At 41.9% G+C, this 21,109-nt stretch overlaps 1 protein-coding gene across 1 annotated transcript in view; it reads left to right on the top strand.

Moving 5' to 3' along the window:
• Positions 1–9,010, top strand: part of xylb (xylulokinase homolog (H. influenzae)) — a 288,286-nt gene extending 279,276 nt beyond the window's left edge. Inside the window, exon 19 of the mRNA XM_043690787.1 lies at positions 7,555–9,010. Coding sequence (XP_043546722.1) covers positions 7,555–7,617 — 63 coding nt within the window. The 3' untranslated portion in view covers positions 7,618–9,010. The remainder of the gene's footprint in view (positions 1–7,554) is intronic.
• The last annotated feature ends 12,099 nt before the right edge of the window (positions 9,011–21,109 follow it).

Raw genomic sequence — 21,109 nt, 5'->3', positions numbered from 1 at the left:
GGAGTCGTACCGGAGGATTGGAAGGAGGCGAATGTTGTTCCTCTTTTCAAGAAGGGTAATAGGGAAATCCCTGGCAATTACAGACCAGTCAGTCTTACGTCTATGGTCAGCAAGGTTTTGGAAAGAATTATGAGGGATAGGATTTATAACTATTTGGCAAAGCATATTGTGATTAAAGACAGTCAGCATGGCTTTGTGAGGGGCAGGTCATGCCTCACAAATGTTATTGAGTTCTTTGAGGAGGTGTTAAGGCAGGTCGACGACGTCGAGCAGTGGATGTGGTGTGTATGGACGTCAGCAAGGCATTTGATAAGTTTCCCCGCGGCAGGCTCATTCATAAAGTCAGGAAGTAAGGTATACAGGGAGATTTGGCAATCTGGATTCAGAATTGGCTGGCTGGCAGAAGGCAGAAAGTGGTTATAGATGGAATGTATTCTTCCTGGAGGTCAGTGTTGAGTGGGGTCCCGCAGGGCTATGTTCTTGGGTCTCTGCTCTTTGTAGTTTTTACGAATGACTTGGATGAGGAGGTTGAGGGGTGGGTTAGTGCAGATGACCAAAAGGTTGGAGGTGTTTTTGATAGTATAGAGGGCTACTGCAGGCTGCGGCGCGACATAGACAGGATGCAGAGCTGGTCTGAGAAATGGCAGATGGAGTTCAACCTGGATAAATGCAAAGGGATGCATTTTGGAAGGTTGAACTCGAATGCTGAATATAGGATTAAAGACAGGATTTTTGGCAATGTGGAGGAACAGTGGGATCTGGGTGTGCATGTACATAGATCCCTCAAAGTTGCCACCCAAGTGGATAGGGTTCTTAAGAAAGCATATGGTGTTTTGGCTTTCATTAACAGGAAGATCAAGTTTAAGAGCCGCAAGGTTTTGCTGCAGCTCTACAAGTCCCTGGTGAGACCACACTTGGAATATTGTGTCCAGTTCTGGTCGCCCTACTATAGGAAAGATAGAGGCTTTGGAGAGGGTGCAAAGAAGGTTTACCAGGATGCTGCCTGGACTGGAGGGCTTGCGTTATGAAGAAAGGTTGAATAAGCTCAGACTTTTCTCTCTGGAGAGAAGGAGGACGTGAGGAGACCTGATCAAAGTGTACAAAATAATGAGTGTAATAGATAGAGTCAATAGCCAGAGACTTTTCCCCAGGGCAGGATTGACTGGTACGAGGAGTCATAGTTTGAAAATAAAGGAGACGTTAGAGGTAGCTTCTTTATGCAGAGAGTTGTGAATGCATGTGGTGCTGGAGGCAGAGTCATTGGGGACATTTAAGCGATAACTGGACATGCACATGGATAGCAGTGAGTTGAGGGGTGCGTAGGTTAGGTTATTATATTTTACATTAGGATTAAACCTCGGCACAATATCACGGGCCAAAGGGCCTGTTTTGTGCTGTACTTTTCTATGTTCTGTGTTCTATTCTAGTCACTTCTACCCCAGAAGAGATTCCAATGATCCAACAATGGGAATCCTTCTCCCTTGCACCAGCTCCTCAGCCACGTATTAATCTCCTCTATCCTCCTATTCCTACCCTCATTAGTTTGTAGCACCAGGAGTAATCCAGATATTACTACCCTCAAGGATCTCCTTTTTAAATTCCTGCCTAACTTTCTATATTCTCCCTTCAGAATCTCATCCTTTTCCCTTCCTATGTCATTAGTTTCAGTGTGTACAATGGCCTCCTCTGAGTCCACTCCACTTTGAGGATATTCTGCACTCTGTCCGAGATATCCTTGATTCTGGCACCAGGGAAGCAACACACCATTCTGATTTCTAGCTGTTGGCTGCAGAAACGTCTGTCTGTGCCTCTGACTTGAAAGTCCCTTAACACAGTCAATTGCTTGGATTCTGATGTACCCTTCGTTACATTAGACCCAGTTTTGGTACCAGAAACTTGGCTGTTCATGCTGCATTCCCCTGAGAGTCCATCACCCCCTACCTTTGCCAAAACAGTATACTTGTTTGAGATGGGGATAGCACAGGAGACTCCTGCACTACTTGCCTCTCTCTCCTACCTTTTCTGGTGATATCTGTGTTTTTTCTCTCTTCCTATAACTGCCATCCATCACAACCCCTAGCTCCTTATAATTATGCAATTATAAATTTTTTGTGAAAGGAGATTTGACTGGAATAATCCCAGGGGCAATAAATGGATTTGAATCCTCTATTTGCTATGATTTTTTAAAAAACAGATATCTTTTACACCCTCTGTACCTGACAATAAACTGCTGTTGAGAAAAAAAAACTGTTTTAACATCAAAATTTCTTTCACTGAAAAATCCAGAAAAGATGCATAACTAAGTCAGAATGCACGTTTTCACACTTATGTTAGTCAGAATCCGAAATTCTTCTTTCTAGAAGGCTGTAAATTCTGGATCAATTGAAAGTATCAGGAATAAGGCTGAATTTTTTGTGTTTAAAGTTATTAAAGAGTATGGAGCAAATGTAGATAAGTGTTCAGCTCAGCCAGGATCAATTTAAATTATGGAACAAGCTTGAGGTGCTGAACAGTCTCCTCCTATTTCAATGAATGGGAAAATCACATTCAGTGACTTAGTACCTTTGATTAACATGGGTTAGAGGACAGTATCTCTCAAGTTAAGAAAACTGCTTTGTATTGTCTTTAATCCCATGCAAATGCTAGATTCTATGTCTGTCCTATGCAAAGTGGTCCCACTGCTGCTAGCAACAAAAAAAAAGATCCACATGTTTGGTGTAACATTGCATGAAAGCAATAGGAAAGCAATGTAGCTCTGTCACATAATTCTAGATATAATTGTCAACAGCAAAAAGCTATTGTCACACCTTTTCTTAAGTGAACTTATTAGTATATTTTAATCACTGTGAATTCAGTCACTGAATCAAAATCCAGCTGGTAGCAGTTTTTAATTGACTTCCCTTGCTAAAGCTGTAGCTTATACTTCTACCTGCACATGTGACAATTCACATAATAAACTGTTAGTGGATTTCAAGTGTGAGTTGGCAGTGATGATGCATAGTCCTCCAGGGAACTTATTGAGGCAGTTCTGCCATTGTTATTCCATAATCAAAATAAAGTTCAACCCATAGAACATGCTCACCAAAGCAGGCACCTTCTGTGATCCTCATGCACAATTACTCAAATACATCCGTACATAGATGAAATTATGCTAACTGTCTATAAACCATAAATCATATGAGGGGCGGTTGAGGACTCTGGGTCCGTACTCAGTGGAAGGCACCGCCTCAGAGTGAAGGGATGATTCTTTAGAACTGAGATGAGGAGGAATTTCTTCAGCCAGAGGGTGTTGACTCTGTGGAACTCATTGCCGCAGAGAGCTGTGGAGGTCAAATCATTAAGCGTTACTTAAGACAGAGATAGAGTCATAGAGATGTACAGCATGGAAACAGATAGAACATAGAACATTACAGTGCAGTACAGGCCTTTCGGCCCTCAATGTTGCACAGGCCTGTGGAACTAACCTGAAGCATATCTATCCTACACTATTCCATTTTCATCCAATGACCATTTAAATGCCTTAAAGTTGGCGAGTCTACTACTGTTGCAGGTAGGGCTACTAATACTACTCTGTGATTAAAGAAACCACCTCTGACCTCTGTCCTATGTCTGACACCCCTCAATTTAAAGCTGTTACCTCGAATTATGGTCACTATTACCAAAGTACTCACCTACCTCCAACTCTAACACCTGGCCGGGTTCATTACCAAATCCAATATGGCTTTGCCTGTTGTTGGCCTATCAACATACTGTGTCAGGAACCCTCCTGCACACATTGGACCAAAACAAGATGCTTCAGTCCAACCTGTCCATGCCGACCAGATATCCTAAAATAATCTAGTCCCATTTGCCAGCACTTGGCCCATATCCCTCTAAATCCTTTTTATTCATGTGCCCATCCAGATGCCTTTTAATTGTTGTAAATATACCGACCTCCACCACTTCCTCTGGCAGCTTATCCAAACACACACCACAATCTACATGAAAAAGTTGCCTCACACATGCTTTCTAAATTTTTCCCCTCTCACCCTAAACCTATGCCCTCTAATTCTGGTCTTCCCCACCCCAGGGAAAAGATCTTGTCCATTTACCCTATCCATGGCCCTCATGATTTTGTAAATTTCTGTAAGGTCACCCCTCAGCCTGCGACACTCCAGGGAAAACAGCTCCAGCTTAGACATAAACATAAACATAAAACAGTATAGCGCAGTGCAGGCCCTTTGGCCCACAATGTTGTGCCGAGCATTTATCTTAATCTAAGATCAACTTAACCTACACATCCTGTTCCTCTACCTGACTTGCTGTGCTTTTCCTGCACTACACCCTTGACTCTGAACTCCAGCATATGCAGTCCTCACTTTCTCCTAACCTACAGCCGTCCATGTGTTTGTCAACAGTCGTTTAAATATCCGTAGTTTCTCTGCCTCTAGTACCACCACTGGCAGTGCATTCCACGCACCCACCACTCTCTGCATAACGAACCTACCCTCTGACATCTCTCCAATACCTCCCTCCAATCATCTTAAAATTATGACCCCTCATGACAGCCATTTCTGCCCTGGGGAAAAGTCTTTGGCTACACCTCAATTTTTCCTAGCTATCCTGTAATCCTCTAAAGCTGTGCCAGATCCTTGCTTCCTCAACCTTAAGTAAGCTTCCTACTTCCTTTTGACAAGAACCTCCTCTGCTCTTTTCATCCAAGGCACTTTCACCTTACCATTCCTTGCCTGTCTCAGAGACACAAAGTTATCTCCACTGAGGAGGTTCCAGTCAATATTGGGGAAGTTGAAGTCACCCATAACAACAACTCTGTTACAACTGCACCTTTCCAAGATCTGCTGTTCAATTCGTTCTTCCATCTCTCTGCTGCTATTGGGGATCTATAGAAAACACCCAATAAAGTGACTGCTCCTTTCCTGTTACTGATTTCCACCGTACTGATTCAGTAGACATACCCTTGTCAACAACCCCCTTTTCTGCAGCTGTGATGCACTCTGTAATTAACAATGCTACTCCCCCTCCTCTTTTACCCCCCTCCCTGTTCGTTTTACAAGATCTAACCCCTGGAACATCCAGCAACCATTCCTGCCCCGGCAAAAGCCATGTCTCTGTTATGGTCACAACATCGTAGTTCCAGGTACTGATCCATGCTCACTCTTATTTCTGACACTCCTTGTGCTGAAACAGACGCACTTTAAGCCATACCTTTGCCCTATCCACTGTGTATCCTTCCAGACAGACTCTCTGTATTCTATATCTGCCCCTTCAACAACTATCCTCTCCTCTGATCTGTAGCTCTGGTTCCCATCCCTTGCTAAACGAGTTGAAACCCTCCTGAAGTGCTTTAGTAAATCTCCCGCCCAGGACATTGGGGTACCGTCTGGGGAAGGTGGAACCTGTACATGAAGGGGCACCAATGATCTACGTATCTGAAGCCCTTCCTCTTGCACCAACCCTGTAGCCACGGGTTTAGCTGCACTCGCTCCCTGTTCCTCACCTCACTAGCACACGGCACGGGTAGTAACCCTGAGATTACTACTCTGCTCGTCCAGCTTTTTAGCCTGTAACCTAACTTTCTGAAATCACTTTTTAGATCCTTGCCCCTTTTCCTGGCTATGTCATAGGTGCCAATGTGCACCACAACTTCTGACTGCCTACCCTCCCCCTTCAGAATCTTGTAGACTCGTTCAGAGACAAACCGGACCCTGGCACCTGAGAGGCAACATACCTTCCAGGAGACCCATTTGCAACCACAGAATCTCCTTTCCCTTCCTCTATCAATTGAGTCTCCTACCACTAGCACTTTTCTATTCTCCCCCTTTCCCTTCTGAGCCACAGAGCCAGGCTCAGTGCCGGAGAGCTGGCCACTCTGGCTTTCCCCTAGTTGATCATTCCCCCAACAGTATCCAAAACGGTATACTTATTATTGAGGGGAGCAGCCACAGGGAGCCCTGCACTGTTTGCCTGTTCCCTTTCCGTCTTCTGACTGTAATCCATCTACCTTCTTCCTGTACCTGAGGTGAGACTACCTCCCATAACTCCTCTCTATTACCCCCTCAGCCTCCCGAATGATCCGAAGTTCATCCAGCTCCAGTTCCTAATGTAGTTTCCAAGGAGCTGGAATTGGGTGCACTTCCTACAGATGAAGAGTGGAGACACTAGTGGTGACCCCTTACCTCTCACATTCTACAGGAGGACCATGCAACTGTCCTAACATCCATTCCCACAGTTCTGAGTTCCCAATGAGACCTTACCAATCCAGCACACAGAACCTTTTATTTTGGTTAGAGGAGGAGGATGAGTGGGAGAAATTTCCAAAGTAGTGATCCGGGTAAAGCAACCCACCCGAATACGTTACCTCACTTCCTCAGCAGTCCCGTCTCCTCTCCTGCTCAGCGTGTGCTCTGCCTATTCACGAGATAAGTTATTAAAGGATTAATTTACCTTCCTGGCAGCCCCCTGGTCCTCGCTGTCACCACTCCTGCTGCTGCTTAATCAACTTCTCCCTATAGCTCAAACTGTCCAACCCTGGCAATATCCTTGTAAATCTTTTCTGAACCCTTTCGAGTTTCAGAATGTCCTTCTGACAGAAGGGAGACTAGAACTGCACACAATATTGCAAAAGTGGCTTAACCAATGTTCTGTACAGTTGCAACATGACTTCCCAACTCCTATACTTGATGCTCTGATCAATAAAGGAAAGCATACCAAACACCTTCTTCACTATCCTATCTACCTGCAACTCTACTTTCAAGGAACAATGAACCTGCACTCCAAGGTCTCTTTGTTCAGCAACACTCCCCAATGTGTAAATCCTGCCCTAATTTGCCTTTCCAAACTACAGCACCTCACATTTATCTAAATAGGTTCTTGATTAGTGAGGGGATCAGTGCTTATGTGGAGAAGACAGGTATCACCCATAATTGAATGGTGGAGCAGACGCGATGGGCCAAATGGCCTGACTCTGTTCCTGTGTATTATGGTCTAAACCCACGTAAAGCTTAAATATACTGGAATGTCCACAAACAATGTATTCCTATTTTGTAATAGTCTGTAGATTGCTTTGATATCAGCAGTAAAACCATCATAGTCTCAGAGAACCATGGCACTGGCTCCAGAGAGAGATGACTGGTGCTGAGTTTAACCTGAGAGTCACCATGCCTCAGGTGAGGGACCTTCATGGTGACCTCAGCTGGTCGTCACTCTGCATCCCAAACTCTGCGTGGAGTACTGATTGTATTCCAATCTCAGATGAACTTCGGCTTCATTGTGTGAAGCTTTTGATATCTGGTACCAAACAAATAGTGCCACTAAACTAAAGTCAAAATTCTGCATATGCTGGAAGATTTCAAAAAAGAATCATACTGGACTTCAAACATGAACTCTGCTTCCCTCTTTATAGATATGGCCAGTCCTGCTGAGTTTCCCCAGTTTTTATTTCAAATAATGCTGCTCTCGTTTTTATGTTACAGGAAAAGCAATGTGAAACATGTACAGCTTCACGCATACAGAGTTTTTTTTTCCTTTTAATGTCTTTGGTTGTTTCTCTTCTAGGTATATGGACCAATGCTAGAGCGATATTTGGAACTGGAAAGGTTGGTGCGAAATGACTGCTGATCAATGGAAAACATTGAAAATCCTAAAATTTTGTGCCATCGAGGGAGGCTACTCAGCCTGTGATACCTGTGCTGGCTCTTTGAAATAGCTGTTTAATTTAGGACCATAGCACAGCTTAATCGTGAAATTATTCTTTGTCAAAATCCATTTGCCTTTTAAAGGTTGCAATGACATTTGATTCACCACCCTTTTAGGTATTGTGTTCTCGATCTTAATAGTCTTCTGTGAGAAGATATGTCTCCTAGTTTTTCCCTTCAATGTATTTACCTTAATTCCAGGACCTTTAGTTGCTGCTTTAATTGTCGGAGATTACAGATTCCATATTTCTTTCTCTATCAAAATTCCTGCAATTCTGATTTTAACAATTATTTCTCCCTTAATATTTTCTGCTCAAAGGGGAATTATAGTAGTTTGTCCAGTCTCTCGATAGAACCCTCACTCCTGCCTGGTATCTTCCTGCTAAACGTCCTCATCTACTGGGCTTATAAATCCTACCTCAATTGTGGTGGGCAGAATTGTACACAATTCTCCAACTGAAGCCTGAGACAGAAATTGGTAAAGATTGGAATGACTCACTTATTTTTATATTCAGAGCTCCTTTTGACAAAGTCTAGAATCCCAGACACTTTTTAACCACAGGTATCAACACCTTTAGATCTGATTATGCATCCCTAGATCCCTCCGTTTCCACACCTTCCTCAAAATAGCACCATTAAGATTATACATAATTTCCTGTTTCTTATGCAGTGCTTGGCACTTAAGAATTAACCCCCACAGGCATGCAACTGTCTATTTCAACAGTTAGTCTACCCCCTCCTGAAATCTGTTGCTACATTGCACACTATGTACCATATTGTCAAGTTTTGTATCATCTGCAAACTCTGAAATCAGGTTTCTTATACACAGATTTAGATTGCTTTGCGACAACAAATTGATTCATAGAACACTTTAATCATTCATAAAGAATCCAACTCAAATATTTTCAGACCATAAATTCAATTTCTGCAAATGGTATATTTTTCCTTGTATTGCCTCGTGTTTTGTCATATTTTCATGGTCTGCTCAACTTGGGGTTCAGGAAGTAGCAGGGACCCGCTCACCTCTTCCTCTACTCTTGAAGTGGTTAGTTTGTGACAGAGGAATTTTCAGATGGTTCCACTACACGTTGGACCACAGTGCAGATGATTTCCATCTAAACTGGGGTGACTCCAGAGGCACAGCAATAGCAAGCCAGAATTGCTGCCCCATGCGTAGAATGGTTCAATATTAACATAAACCTCAGTTTCCAAGTCTCGAATACCGTGTTGCCTGAACATTGAGGGGAGCCTGCCCACCATGAGGGATTGTTTGCTCAAATTCTCCCTGTTCCTGGCCCTTTAGAAATTAAGAGCAATCAGAAACATTTTTAAAATATACAGATCGTTCTCCTATAACGCACATTTTGTAAATGCGATTTGGCTGTAATGCAATTTTTATAATGCTATTTTGTACCTGCTGCGCTTTTCCAGCAACACATTTCCAGCTTTAGAAATTAAGAGCAATCAGAAACATTTTTTAAATATACAGATCGTTCTCCTATAACGCACATTTTGTAAATGCGATTTGGCTGTAATGCAATTTTTATAATGCTATTTTGTACTCGATTCCATCGCCTTTTTACCAGCCAACTGTGACTTATTCTGCTGGCGCATCTATTGCAACAGGCGCATCTGTGTGTGTATTTTTTTTGCTTCTATCTGTAACTAAGGTAGGAGAAGCGAACATTGGAATATTGCTTGAGCACTTACTGGGATCATGCATGGAGTTAGGAAGGGGGTAGGGGCTGAGGAGATGGAAGGCAGGGAAAGAGAGAGAGATAGGGAGCAAATGAAGGTGCAAATACAGCAATGTCCATTGGTGTTGGAGAGTAAGCAGGGCCTTTTGTTAAGCAGAGGCTCAGTTGCTGGCTATCTGAAGCTTCAAGACACAGTGACTTTACAAGAGAAGGCATATGTGTGCGGAAGGGGAAAGGTGTGAAACTAAAGGTGGACCACTGGCGACCTTCATCTCTCCCCACCCCACCCAAGTCACCCAAGTCTTGCCTGATTCAAGTTCACCCAGTCTCCGTTTGAAAGGGAGGTTGGGGGTGGGGGAGGGAACTGAGAGTCTCGGCCCCTCATTCTCTCTGAAACCTGAGACCCATCAGAACCTCCAGCTGTTCAGAGTACCCCAGCCCTTTAGCCCTCAAAACAAAAGGAGATTTTACTTGTGCCACAAAAAGCCTCCAGAAGTTTCACAAAGTTTCACCTGGCAGAGAGTCAGGTTCTGGATAAACTCCATTCCACTAGGAGCTGGGAATACAACAATACATTGGGAAAGTTTGCTTATAAAAACTTGGCACTTCTGTAACTGACCAGAAATGGGTAGGTTCGCTAAACTGGAGTCTCTAACCCTGTTTTTCCCATAGGCCCCATTGTGTTATTTTCTATAATGGGAACACAACTATCGCGTTATAGGAGAACTACCTGTAATCTGTTTTTGGAGGTTCAGGGAAAGTCCCTGTTATGGACCCCTTGATGGGGTTGTCAGCCACAAAACAAAAAGAAATGCACAGGTTTCCAAATGAACCAGGCTGACAAGGAATCCAGATATAAGGTATCACCAAGTCTGGCTTCAGACACTTCCCAACCAACCCCTCATCCCTGCAAAAGGTGGTAGTTGTGTTGTAAGGGGCAGACGTGAGTCAAATGGCAGAATATTAAAATCCTGAAAAGGAGAAACCAGCCACGTGCCTGTCAATACGAGTTGGATCAATGGGCCTGTTTCCGTGCTGTACATTTCTATGCCTCTAATATAAGAACAAGATTGGGAATAGGCCATGTAGGATTGTTTGAAAAAGATCAGGATTCCAGTCTTGAGATCCTATGAAAGACTTTGATGTGAATTGATGACACTGATTAGCACAATGATGATGCAAAAAGGAGGAAGAGGAATGTCAAAAAATAGCAAGTGAGAGAATGAATGCTAAATGTGCAAAGGAGTCAGTTATCAGGAGACAGGCTCTAACTTCTGTCTTGGGGAAGCTTGTCATCTGGTAAATGTTCCCTGCAGGAAATTGAGAGGTGTTTAGAGAATCTTGTTAAACTTGGGAGGAATATTCCAGTGGAAGTAGGTTTTATAGAAAAATTGAAGAGTTATTAAGAGGAATATTATTTGGTACAGAAGCGGAATAGGCTTTTTTAAATAAAAGAGACAAATTATCAGATCATACAGGTAATAGATTTACTTTTGCCACAATATAGCCGGATATAAATGGAAAAACGTTGCTATTTGTGATTTATGTGTCACATTTTAAAAACTATGCCAGTAATTTATAATCCATACATTTTAAAAATATCAGATATAAAAATTCACATTTAATTCCAAAATCTGTTGATTTGATAGCAGGAAGCAGAAGGCCAATTTGGATAGCTGCTGAATTGCGATGTAGAATTAACCTGTACCCATTGATAGAAATGGAGGCAACGTGCCAACTTGGTTCTGTCTTGTTCATTATAATGATTTCTGGGAGCAGAGAATGCCAACTGTTCATTGTCCATGTACATCAACAGGAAGCTTGCATATGAGCTGGAGCCAATGCTGGAACTCATGCAGGAAGTGAATCTGACTTAGGAAACAGGAGGTTTTGAGATGCTCCCCTGGAGGTCTTGGTGGAAGAAATGGAGAGATGTCCTGCATCCATTGAGGGGAAGCAGATCGTCCCGATACGTATTGATTTGGACCGTACATTTGTGATTGGATTTATTTTTGCATTGTGCTTGAAAGGAAGTTTGATGGTCAATAGCTGAGGGAGGCTTAGAGTCATAGAGCCATAGAGATATACAGCACAGAAACAGACCCTTCAGACCAATTTGTCCATGCCAACCAGATACCCTAATCGAAACTTTGTCCCAATTGCCAGCACTTGGCCCATATCCCTCTAAACCTTCCCTATTCATATACCCATCCAGACGCCTTTTAAATGCTGTAATTGGATACCTTCCATCACTTCCTCTAGCAGTTCATCCCATACACCACCACGCTCCGTATGAAAACATTCCTCCTTAGGTCCCTTTTAAATCTTGACCCTCTCATCCTAAACCTATACAGTCTAGTTTTGGACTCCCCTACCCTGGGGAAAATACCTTGTCTGTTTACTGTAGCCATGCCTCTCATGATTTTATAAACCTCTACAATGTCACCCTTCTGCCTCCAATGCTTCAGTTGAGAGACTGCTGGTAAATGAAGAAGGTAGTTTGCTGTTATTGCTATCACATTCAAATTAGAAATCTTCAGGGACTAACTGGGGAAAAGTGAGCTGGCACTCTTTCAATTCCTCCTCTCCACCTCTTTGATTTCTTTCCCTTCTCCCTCCTTCCTCTCCCTAACAACATTCCTTATGCTGTGTGATCCCTGTTCATTCTTCTTGTCACAGTATATCCTAAGGGGAATGCCTATTGGTGGAGCCATACTTAGGAGCAAGTGGTTTGTGCAGAATCCACAAACTCAGTAGAATGCCCTACATCGCCAGCCAGTGCGTCTCTGTAGACATTTACGTGTTGAAAGAAGTAAAGAATGCACAAAATACTTGCAAAATCATTGTATTGGCCAAGAGAGGGTCAAGCCATTATCGACCTGTAAGTAGTTATGATCTCCTTGTGTACTGGTTGTTGGGGAATCCTTACTAATCCATCATGCATATTTAACAATAGGAGTTTAAGAGTGCGTATTGGCTGGCATGTTGAAATCCAAGATGAATTAGGGTTGCAAGCTGTTATGACCTCAGTAGAAGGAAGAGTGTTAGCTCAGTTGGCTGGATGGTTGGTTTGTGATGCCAATAGCTTGGAATCCATTCCTGTTCCAGCTGAGGTTACTATAAAAGTTTTACTTTCTCGACCTGACGCATGCTGACCTCAGGTTAAACTCACCACCAGTAGTCTCTATCTAATCAGAGAGCAGCCCTGTGGTCCTCTGGGACATTGGTGACTACTGATCTCAGTGAATACAAGTACAGATTTTAGAACTGAAAATGTGTTGCTGGAAAAGCACAGCAGGTCAGGCAGCATCCAGGGAACAGGAGAATCGACATTTCGGGCATAAGCCCTTCTTCAGGAATGGAGAAGGGCTTATGCCCGAAACGTCGATTCTCCTGTTCCCTGGATGCTGCCTGACCTGCTGCGCTTTTCCAGCAACACATTTTCAGCTCTGATCTCCAGCATCTGCAGACCTCACTTTCTCCTCACAGATTTTAGAACTAACCTTTTAGTATTTCTACTGAAGCCAAAAGTCAGGTATCTACTAAAAGAATGAAGCCACAAAGCTTAAACAAAGGTACTAAAATACAATGAGTACAATTACAAATGTCCTAATTTCACTCTTCTTCTACTCCTATTAGATTTATACCCTAACATCCTCAGATTAAATACTTACCTCAGAAAGATTAATCATTCCCACAGTTTGGGGACTGTGTCAATGATTCACTTACAGACTGAGATGTTTTGGGTCTTTCATCATTCTCTTCAATCTCCCCTACCGTCTTCAGATTGCAAACTCCGCAGGTCTCTGGCGTTTCAAGCAAGTGTAGCCACTTTAGATCAGAAGTCTCCTGATTCTAATTTTTTTGACATGGTATTTTGTATCTAAATCTCTCTGTATTTCCTCAGCTTGGCCATACCAACTTAACTTAGTAGAGTCTTCCATTATGAAGAGTTATTTTTAGCCAACACCCAGAATTTCAAATGAATTCTGATGCATGCCAGATTATTCCAAACTGTCAAACTAAACTCTTTGAGCAGTGAAACACCACTAGGAATCTGCTAATCCCTAGTATTAAAAAGTGTTGTGCCTTGTCAATAGTTCATCTACTAGGCTATCTGATCACATCCTAATTTGCTGCATCCCAGTTTTTTTTTAATGCAAAATGGCAGACACTTATTCTTAAAGGGACCACTAACCCACATAAAGTATAATCTTTATCCCCCCAAAACACATGGGAAATCACAACAGTGATTGTCCTCACAAGCAACCTGCTCTGCTCATCTCCAGAGTACATCATTCAATGTGATATGTAAAAGAAACCTCTGCACAGCATTGGGTGTAATTTTGGTCTTTGACATTTACAGCAATCAAATAACAGGCACTGTTAAGCTCAATTTGGCATCCACTGTCTTCACAAAGAAAGTGATTTTAGATGATATATTTTGCAGGTTGTGGAAATAACTAATAATTCATCACCGGAATATGAAATATTATACCACATGAACAAAATAATTTCTTAATCTGTTATGCATTACACTATAATTATTCTGTTTTCCACTAATTTAACAATAAAGTGAATTATAACTGTAAATATGAATCTGATTATTCCATGTTTCATTTAGGAAAAAAGAGACTGAAGTCTGAAATTAGAAGGCAGAGTCTCTGCTTTGATCACAGTCTGAGTGCTTTACGTTTTAAGAAGAAGTTTATGATAAGATTAATACGCACAATCATAAACCTGGACATTTTATTCTTGTGTGGATAAAGAATGGAGCTGGAAAAGGCACAACAGGTCAAACAGCATCAGAGGAGAAGGGGAGTCAACGTTTCAGGTCAGAACCTTACACCAGGACTGGTCCAAATTGAGACAGTCTAAATGTTGTCTGGAGTCCATGGGGATAAGTGGGGTGCATCAGTAGGTCCTTGAAAAGAAATGTGGCTGTAGTAGCGGGATCATTTCAGGATGTGGTCAAAGAGCTTCAGGGCAGAGGAGATGACTAGGAGGTTGCAGTGAGAGAAAGACCCACTAACATCTTCACAGAGGGAGGAGGAAAACTTCTTCAAGTTTGGTATTCTTGAGATGATCTAAATGTTGTCTGGAGACCACTCAGACTCTCCAGCATCTGTAGTCCTCACTATCTCCATTTTATTCTTGTGGAAATGCACCGAACAATACTATAAGACCATAAGACATAGGAGCGGAAGTAAGGCCATTTGGCCCATCGAGTCCACTCCGCCATTCAATCATGGCTGATGAGCATTTCAACTCCACTTACCCGCATTCTCCCTGTAGCCCTTAATTCTTGTGACATCAAGAATTTATCAATTTCTGCCTTGAAGACATTTAGCGTCCCAGCCTCCACTGCACTCTGTGGCAATGAATTCCACAGGCCCACCACTCTCTGGCTGAAGAAATGTCTCCACATTTCTGTTCTGAATTTACCCCCTCTAATTCTAAGGCTGTGTCCACAGGTCCTAGTCTCCTCACCTAACGGAAACAATTTCCTAGCGCCACCCTCTCCAAGCCATGTATTATCTTGTATTGCTCTTTTATTTATACAGCATTGCTCTTTTATTTTCAAAAACTGTGGATGCTGGAGAAGTGAAATAAAACAACAAAAAATTGGAAACACTCAGCAGTTCTGATAGCATCTAAGGTGAGACGGGATAATGTTTCATATCAATGACTTCCACTGAGAATACATTATATGATCAAGCAGAGTCCATGTGTCTTCAGGAAGGGGAAATCATGCCTGACAAAATATTACAGCTCTTTGAGGAGCTAACAAGGAGGATCAATAAAGGGGAATGTAACATATTTGGATTTTCAAAATAAGTACCACACACCAGGCTACTTAATGAGAATAAAAACAATGACTGCAGATGCTGGAAACCAGATTCTGGATCAGTGGTGCTGGAAGAGCACAGCAATTCAGGCAGCATCCGAGGATCAGTGGATCCAGCACCACTGATCCAGATACTTAATGAGAATCCATGGTGCTGAAGAGAGTATATTAGAATGAATAGAGGATTAGCTAGCTGATAAAAGTCAGAGAGTTAGGATAAGAGAGGTATTTTTAGGATGGCGAACTGGAACAAGTAATCCAAGGCTTGGTACTGGGACCACAATTATTTACAAAATATATTACTGACTTGGATGAGAAAAGTGAGTGCACGACTAACAATTTGCAGTTAGGTGGGAGGGCAAGTGGTGAGAATGACATAAAAAGTTTGCAGTGGGATACAGTCAGATTACATGAGTGGGCAAAATAAAAACTTGACAAATGGAATATAAAGTGGGAAAATGTGAGGTTATACACTTTGGCAGAAAAAACAGAGGAGCAGAATATTATTTAAATGGAGAAAGACTTCAGAAAGCCAAAGGATTTGGAAATCCTTGTCTGTGAATCACAAAGAGCTAGCATCTAAGTTCAGCAGGTAATAGGGAGGGCAAATGGAATATTGGCCTTCATTTCAAAGGTAATAGAGCATAAAAGTAGGGAGTGTTTTGCTAAAGATATCCTGAGCACTTGTCAGACCATAGCTAGAATATTGTGAACAGTTCTGGCACCTTATCTAAAGAAAGGTAGAAAGTTCACTAGGCTGACAGTATTCCTGATTTGTGCCGTGTTGATGTGGAGAGGCTTTAGGGAGTCAGGAGGTGAACTGCTTGCTTCAGAACTCCCAGCCTCATCGCCACAGGAGGTACTGTATACTTATATTAATTTAAAAATAATGAGGCTACATTTCTCCTTAAAGCTTAGGATATTTGTCAAAATAACTTAAAGCTGCTGTAGCTCTTGAATGACTTTATCCTTTCAAATACTTGTGCAGCACATCACACTGACCTATAAATGTATGTGACCTTTCAGCTTATCTACAGTCATGGGCAGGATGGACTTACCCTTAAACTTTACAGTGATGCTCATTTTGATTAATACTTATCTACAGTGGAGCTTGCTATAAATTCCAGCTTCCCATTGTCAGTCATAAATATCCATATCAGGTTGGGCAAAATATGATTATTGTACAGTCTCCAGCAAGAGGCTATGTAGGGATAACTAAAGCAAATTGACAAATGTTAACACAGAAACTGCAGCGGCTCAGAATAAGATCTGACGGAATCAATATACTTCAACCTTTGGTATATTCCATGAGTTTCCACTTCCAAATGTAACATCCAATTCCAAAATGTAGGACTGAATTTGTTCTCGTTGTGGTAGATCTCCAGGGAATAGGGGTAGATCCCACTGAGGTGACCACCAGATAATAACAGAGGCTAAATAATACGGTAAATGTTCACCCCTACCCCATCTCTGTGGATAATATAAAAGGTCAAGCACTTTTACAGGTCAGTGAACTGTACTAGTCAAGTATTTTTGAAAAGCTGAAATCATTCATGTAAGACAATGGCTTATTTTGAGGTGCATGTATCATCTTTCAAGAAGGATGGGCACAACATATTATTAACTCTCAATTATTCAGATAACAATCAGGTACAGGAGAACTGGAAATCTCCTTTAGTCTTCCACACAAAATCGTGATTCCAGTCACTATGTTTGTGAATGCTTAAGATATACAAATAGAGATCAAATGGCCCCTGTTAGACGGTAGAATTTACAGCACTAAGAAAGGACCATCAGTGCAATTGGCTCAAACCACTTTCTAAGCCATGTCCCATCCCTTTTTGTCTAACTTTATCAGCACATCAATGTGTTCCTTTCACCATCGTGCTTCCCCTTGATACATTCATGTCACACACCTCAACTACCCCTTATGATGGTGAAGCTCACATTCTGTTACTCTAGGGAAAGCTGTTTATTAGAGAGCAAAGAACAGGACTACACAGGAACAGGCTCTCCCGCCTACCAACACTGCACCAAATAGGACATATTTATAAACTAAAACCCTTTTGCCTCTATGCATTCCGTATCCCTGAATTCCCTGCTTACTCAAGCATCTGTCAAGATACCACTTAAATGTTGCTTTTGTATCTGCTTTTATCATCTCCTCTGGCATTGCATTCCAGGCATTTACTAACCTCTGTGTAAAGACACTCACCTCTCACATTTCCTTGAAATATTCGTCCTTTTACTTTAACCCCAGAGATTGTCATTTACTGGGAAAAAGACTCAGACTATCCGTGTCTCTCATAACTTTGCAAACTTCTACCAGGTCACCCCTCAGTCTCTGATGTTCAAATGAAAACAAACCACATTTAGAGTCATACAGCACGGAAACAGATCCTTTGGTCCAGTTGTCTGTGCCGATCAGAAATCCAAACCTGATCTAGTCCCATTTGCCAGCATTTGGCCCACGTCCTTCTAAACCTTTCCAATTCATGTACCCATCCAGATGCCTTTTAAATTTTGTAATTAAACCCACCTTCACCACTTCCTCTGGCAGCTTATTTCATACACACACCAACCTTTAAATGATAAAGTTACCCCTTAGGTCCCTTTTAAATCTTTACCCTCTGACTTTAAACCTATGCCCTCTAGTTTTGGACTCCCCGTCCCTCGGAAAAAGACCTTGGCTATTCACCTTCCCCGTGCCCCTCATGATTTTATAAACCTCTGCAAGGTCACTCCTCAGCCTCCGATGCTCCAGGGAAAACAGCCCTGGCTTATTCAGCCTCTCCCTATTGCTCAAACCCTCCAGTTCTGGTAACATCTATTCTGCACCCTCTCAAATTTAACAACATCCTACATATAGAGGGGTGACCAGACTTATATGCAATATTCAAAAAATGGCTTCACCAATGTCCTGTACAGCTGCAACATGACATCCCAACTCCTATACTCAGTGTGTTGATCAATGAAGGCAAGCATACCAAATGCTTTCTTCACTACCCTGTCTGCCTGCACTCTACTTTCAAGGAACCAAGAATCTGCACCCCAAGGTCTCTTTGACAACATCTACCAGGGCCTACCATTAGTTGTTTAAGTCCTGCCCTGGTTTGCCTTACCAAAATGCAACACCTCACACTAAGCTAAATTAAACTTCATCTGCTACTCCTCAGCCCACCGGCCCATATGATCAAGATCCCATTTTCATCTGAGATAATCTTCTTCACTGTCTACTACAACACTAATTTGATGTCATCTGCAAACTTAATAACCATACCTCCAATATTCACATCCATTTCATTTGTATAATTGATAAAGAGCAGTGGAACCAGCCCAAGTCCTTCTGGCACACCACTGGTCAAAGACCTCCAGTCCAAACAACAACCATTGACAACCGCCCTCTCCCTCCTAACTTCAGACCAATTTTGTATCCAATTCGCTAACTCCCCCAGATCCCATGTGATCTAACTTTATTAATCAGTCTACCATGCAGAACCTTGTCGAAGGCCTTGCTGAAGTCCATATTGACAACGTCAACTGCTCTGCCTTCATCAATCTTCTTTGTCACCGCTTCAAAAATCTCAATCAAGTTAATGAGACTTGATTTCCCAGATACAAAGCCATGTTGACTATCTCCAATCAGTCCTTTCCTTTCCAAATGTATGTAAATTCTGTCCCTCAGAATTCCCTACAATACCATACCCACCATTGAAGTCAGGTTCCTTGGTCTATAGTTCCCTGGCTTTTTCTTATAGCCTTTCTTAAATAATGGCCCCACATTAGCCATCCTCCAGTCTTTCAGCACCTCACTCGTGGCTGTCAATGATACAAATATTTCAGCAAGGGGTCCAGCAATCTCTTCCCTAGCTTCCCACAGAGTTCAGTCCAAAGATTTGCTCAATCTTTCTTCATAGCTAACACGATCCAGACCAGACAGCATCCTGGTAAACCTTTTCTGTACCCTCTCCAAAACCTCCACATCCTTCTGGCAATGTGGTGACCAGAATTGAATGCAATATTCAAAATATGCCCATAAAAAAAGGTCTAAAAAGCTGAAATATTACTTTTTAAATACTTTTTTTCATAAAATTATTTTTTTTAATGATAATTTTTATACTCCATACCCCAACTGATGAAGTCGAGCATGCCATATGCCTTCTTGATTACCTTATCCATTTGCGTTGCCACTTTCCGGGATCTGTGGACCTGTATGCTTAGATCCCTCTGTATGTTGATGCTTGGGTTCTGCCATTTACTGTATACTTCTCTCCTGCATTAGACTTTCCATCACCTTGTATTTGTCTGGATTAAATTATATCTACCATTTTTCTACCTGAGCCTCTATGCTATCTATCTATATCCTGCTGGATCCTCTGGTAATTGTAATTGTCCCCACTATCTGAGCTCCTCCAACCTTTGTGATGTTCGCAAACTTACGAAGCAGGCCACTTACCTTCTCTTCAAAATAATTTTTATACATTACAAACAACAGGAGTGCCAGAACTGATCATTGTGGAACACCACTGATCATAGATCTCCAGTCAGAATGCCACCCTTCTACTGCTACTTTGTCTTCTTTGACCAAGTCAATTCCGTATCCTTCTTTCTAACTCATTGCAGAGCCTATGTTTCTGCACCTTTTGTATTAGCCTTGCCAAAGTCCAAAATCAACAACATTTACTGCTCCCTCATCAATCATAATTCCATAGAATCCTTACAGTGTGGAAACAGGCCATGCAACCCAATGAGTCTACACCGACCCTCCAAAGAGCATCCCACCCAGACCTATTTCTGCATTTCCCATACTTATACATATAACCTACATATACCTGGACACTATTGGGCAATTTAGCATGGCCAATCCACCTAATTTGCACATTTTTGACTGTGGGAGGAAACCAGAGAACCTGGCAGAAATGGGGAGAATGTGCAAACTCCAGACAGTCATCCGAGGGTGGAATCAAACCCAGGTCCCTGGCTCTGTGAAGCAGAGTGACAACTTTGTCACTTCCTGAAAAAAAACTCAAATCAAGTTTGAGAGACACGACCTTCCCCGCACAAAGCCATGTTATCTATTGCTAATTCATCCATATTTTTCCAAATGTGATTAAATCCTCTCACTGTCCTTGGATAACTATCTTTCATTTGTGTTTCTGAGTTTTACTTCTGGTGCAAATGAAAACAACTTGTTCACATCCATCTATCAAGGGCCCTCAAAATTCTCAAAGCTTTTATTAGCTCAGCCCAGGTTATTAGAATTGAGTGGATACTGCCAGATGGATTAAATGCAAGCCACTCTCCTCTGAAACTCTTCAAAATCAGAAGGCCTACCAACATTTGAACAGAGCAAACAACATTAGCAGGTATTGAAAGTAAATCCGGGGGTAAAAAAACAGCAATTAAAAATAATTACCTTTGTGACTACCAATTCCCAACAACAGATGTCAAGGAGCAAAAGATTTTTGTTTGGTGGGACATTAGCTTTGTGTCTGTGCTTTGTTTTTCTGCATGTGAGAATGCACAGGTCACGGGGATCTATTGAATCAGTTTACGTACATTAGAGATTGTGATGTCGCTCAAATTAACAAAAAAAACTGTGGCTCTAGGTCAATCCCCATTTTTGACCTCTGATCTGAAAGCAATTTGCAACAAAAGGGAGAAAATGAAAGGAAGGAAGGAAAAAGATGGAACAAAGAGATAAGCCAGGAACCCATGTGTAAACAAAACCATTACATTATATATTAACAAAAACATAATGTGAATGTTTATGATTGCTACAACCAGAACTCTAATAGCACAAACCTACAGGGAGGCGAGCCTGTGGATGCTGTATAAGATAGAGTTAATGCTCAGTTTAGTTTTTGCCG

Source organism: Chiloscyllium plagiosum, chromosome 5, assembly GCF_004010195.1.
Source record: "Chiloscyllium plagiosum isolate BGI_BamShark_2017 chromosome 5, ASM401019v2, whole genome shotgun sequence".
NCBI lineage: Eukaryota > Metazoa > Chordata > Chondrichthyes > Orectolobiformes > Hemiscylliidae > Chiloscyllium > Chiloscyllium plagiosum.
This window is presented reverse-complemented; position numbering and strand designations above follow the sequence as displayed.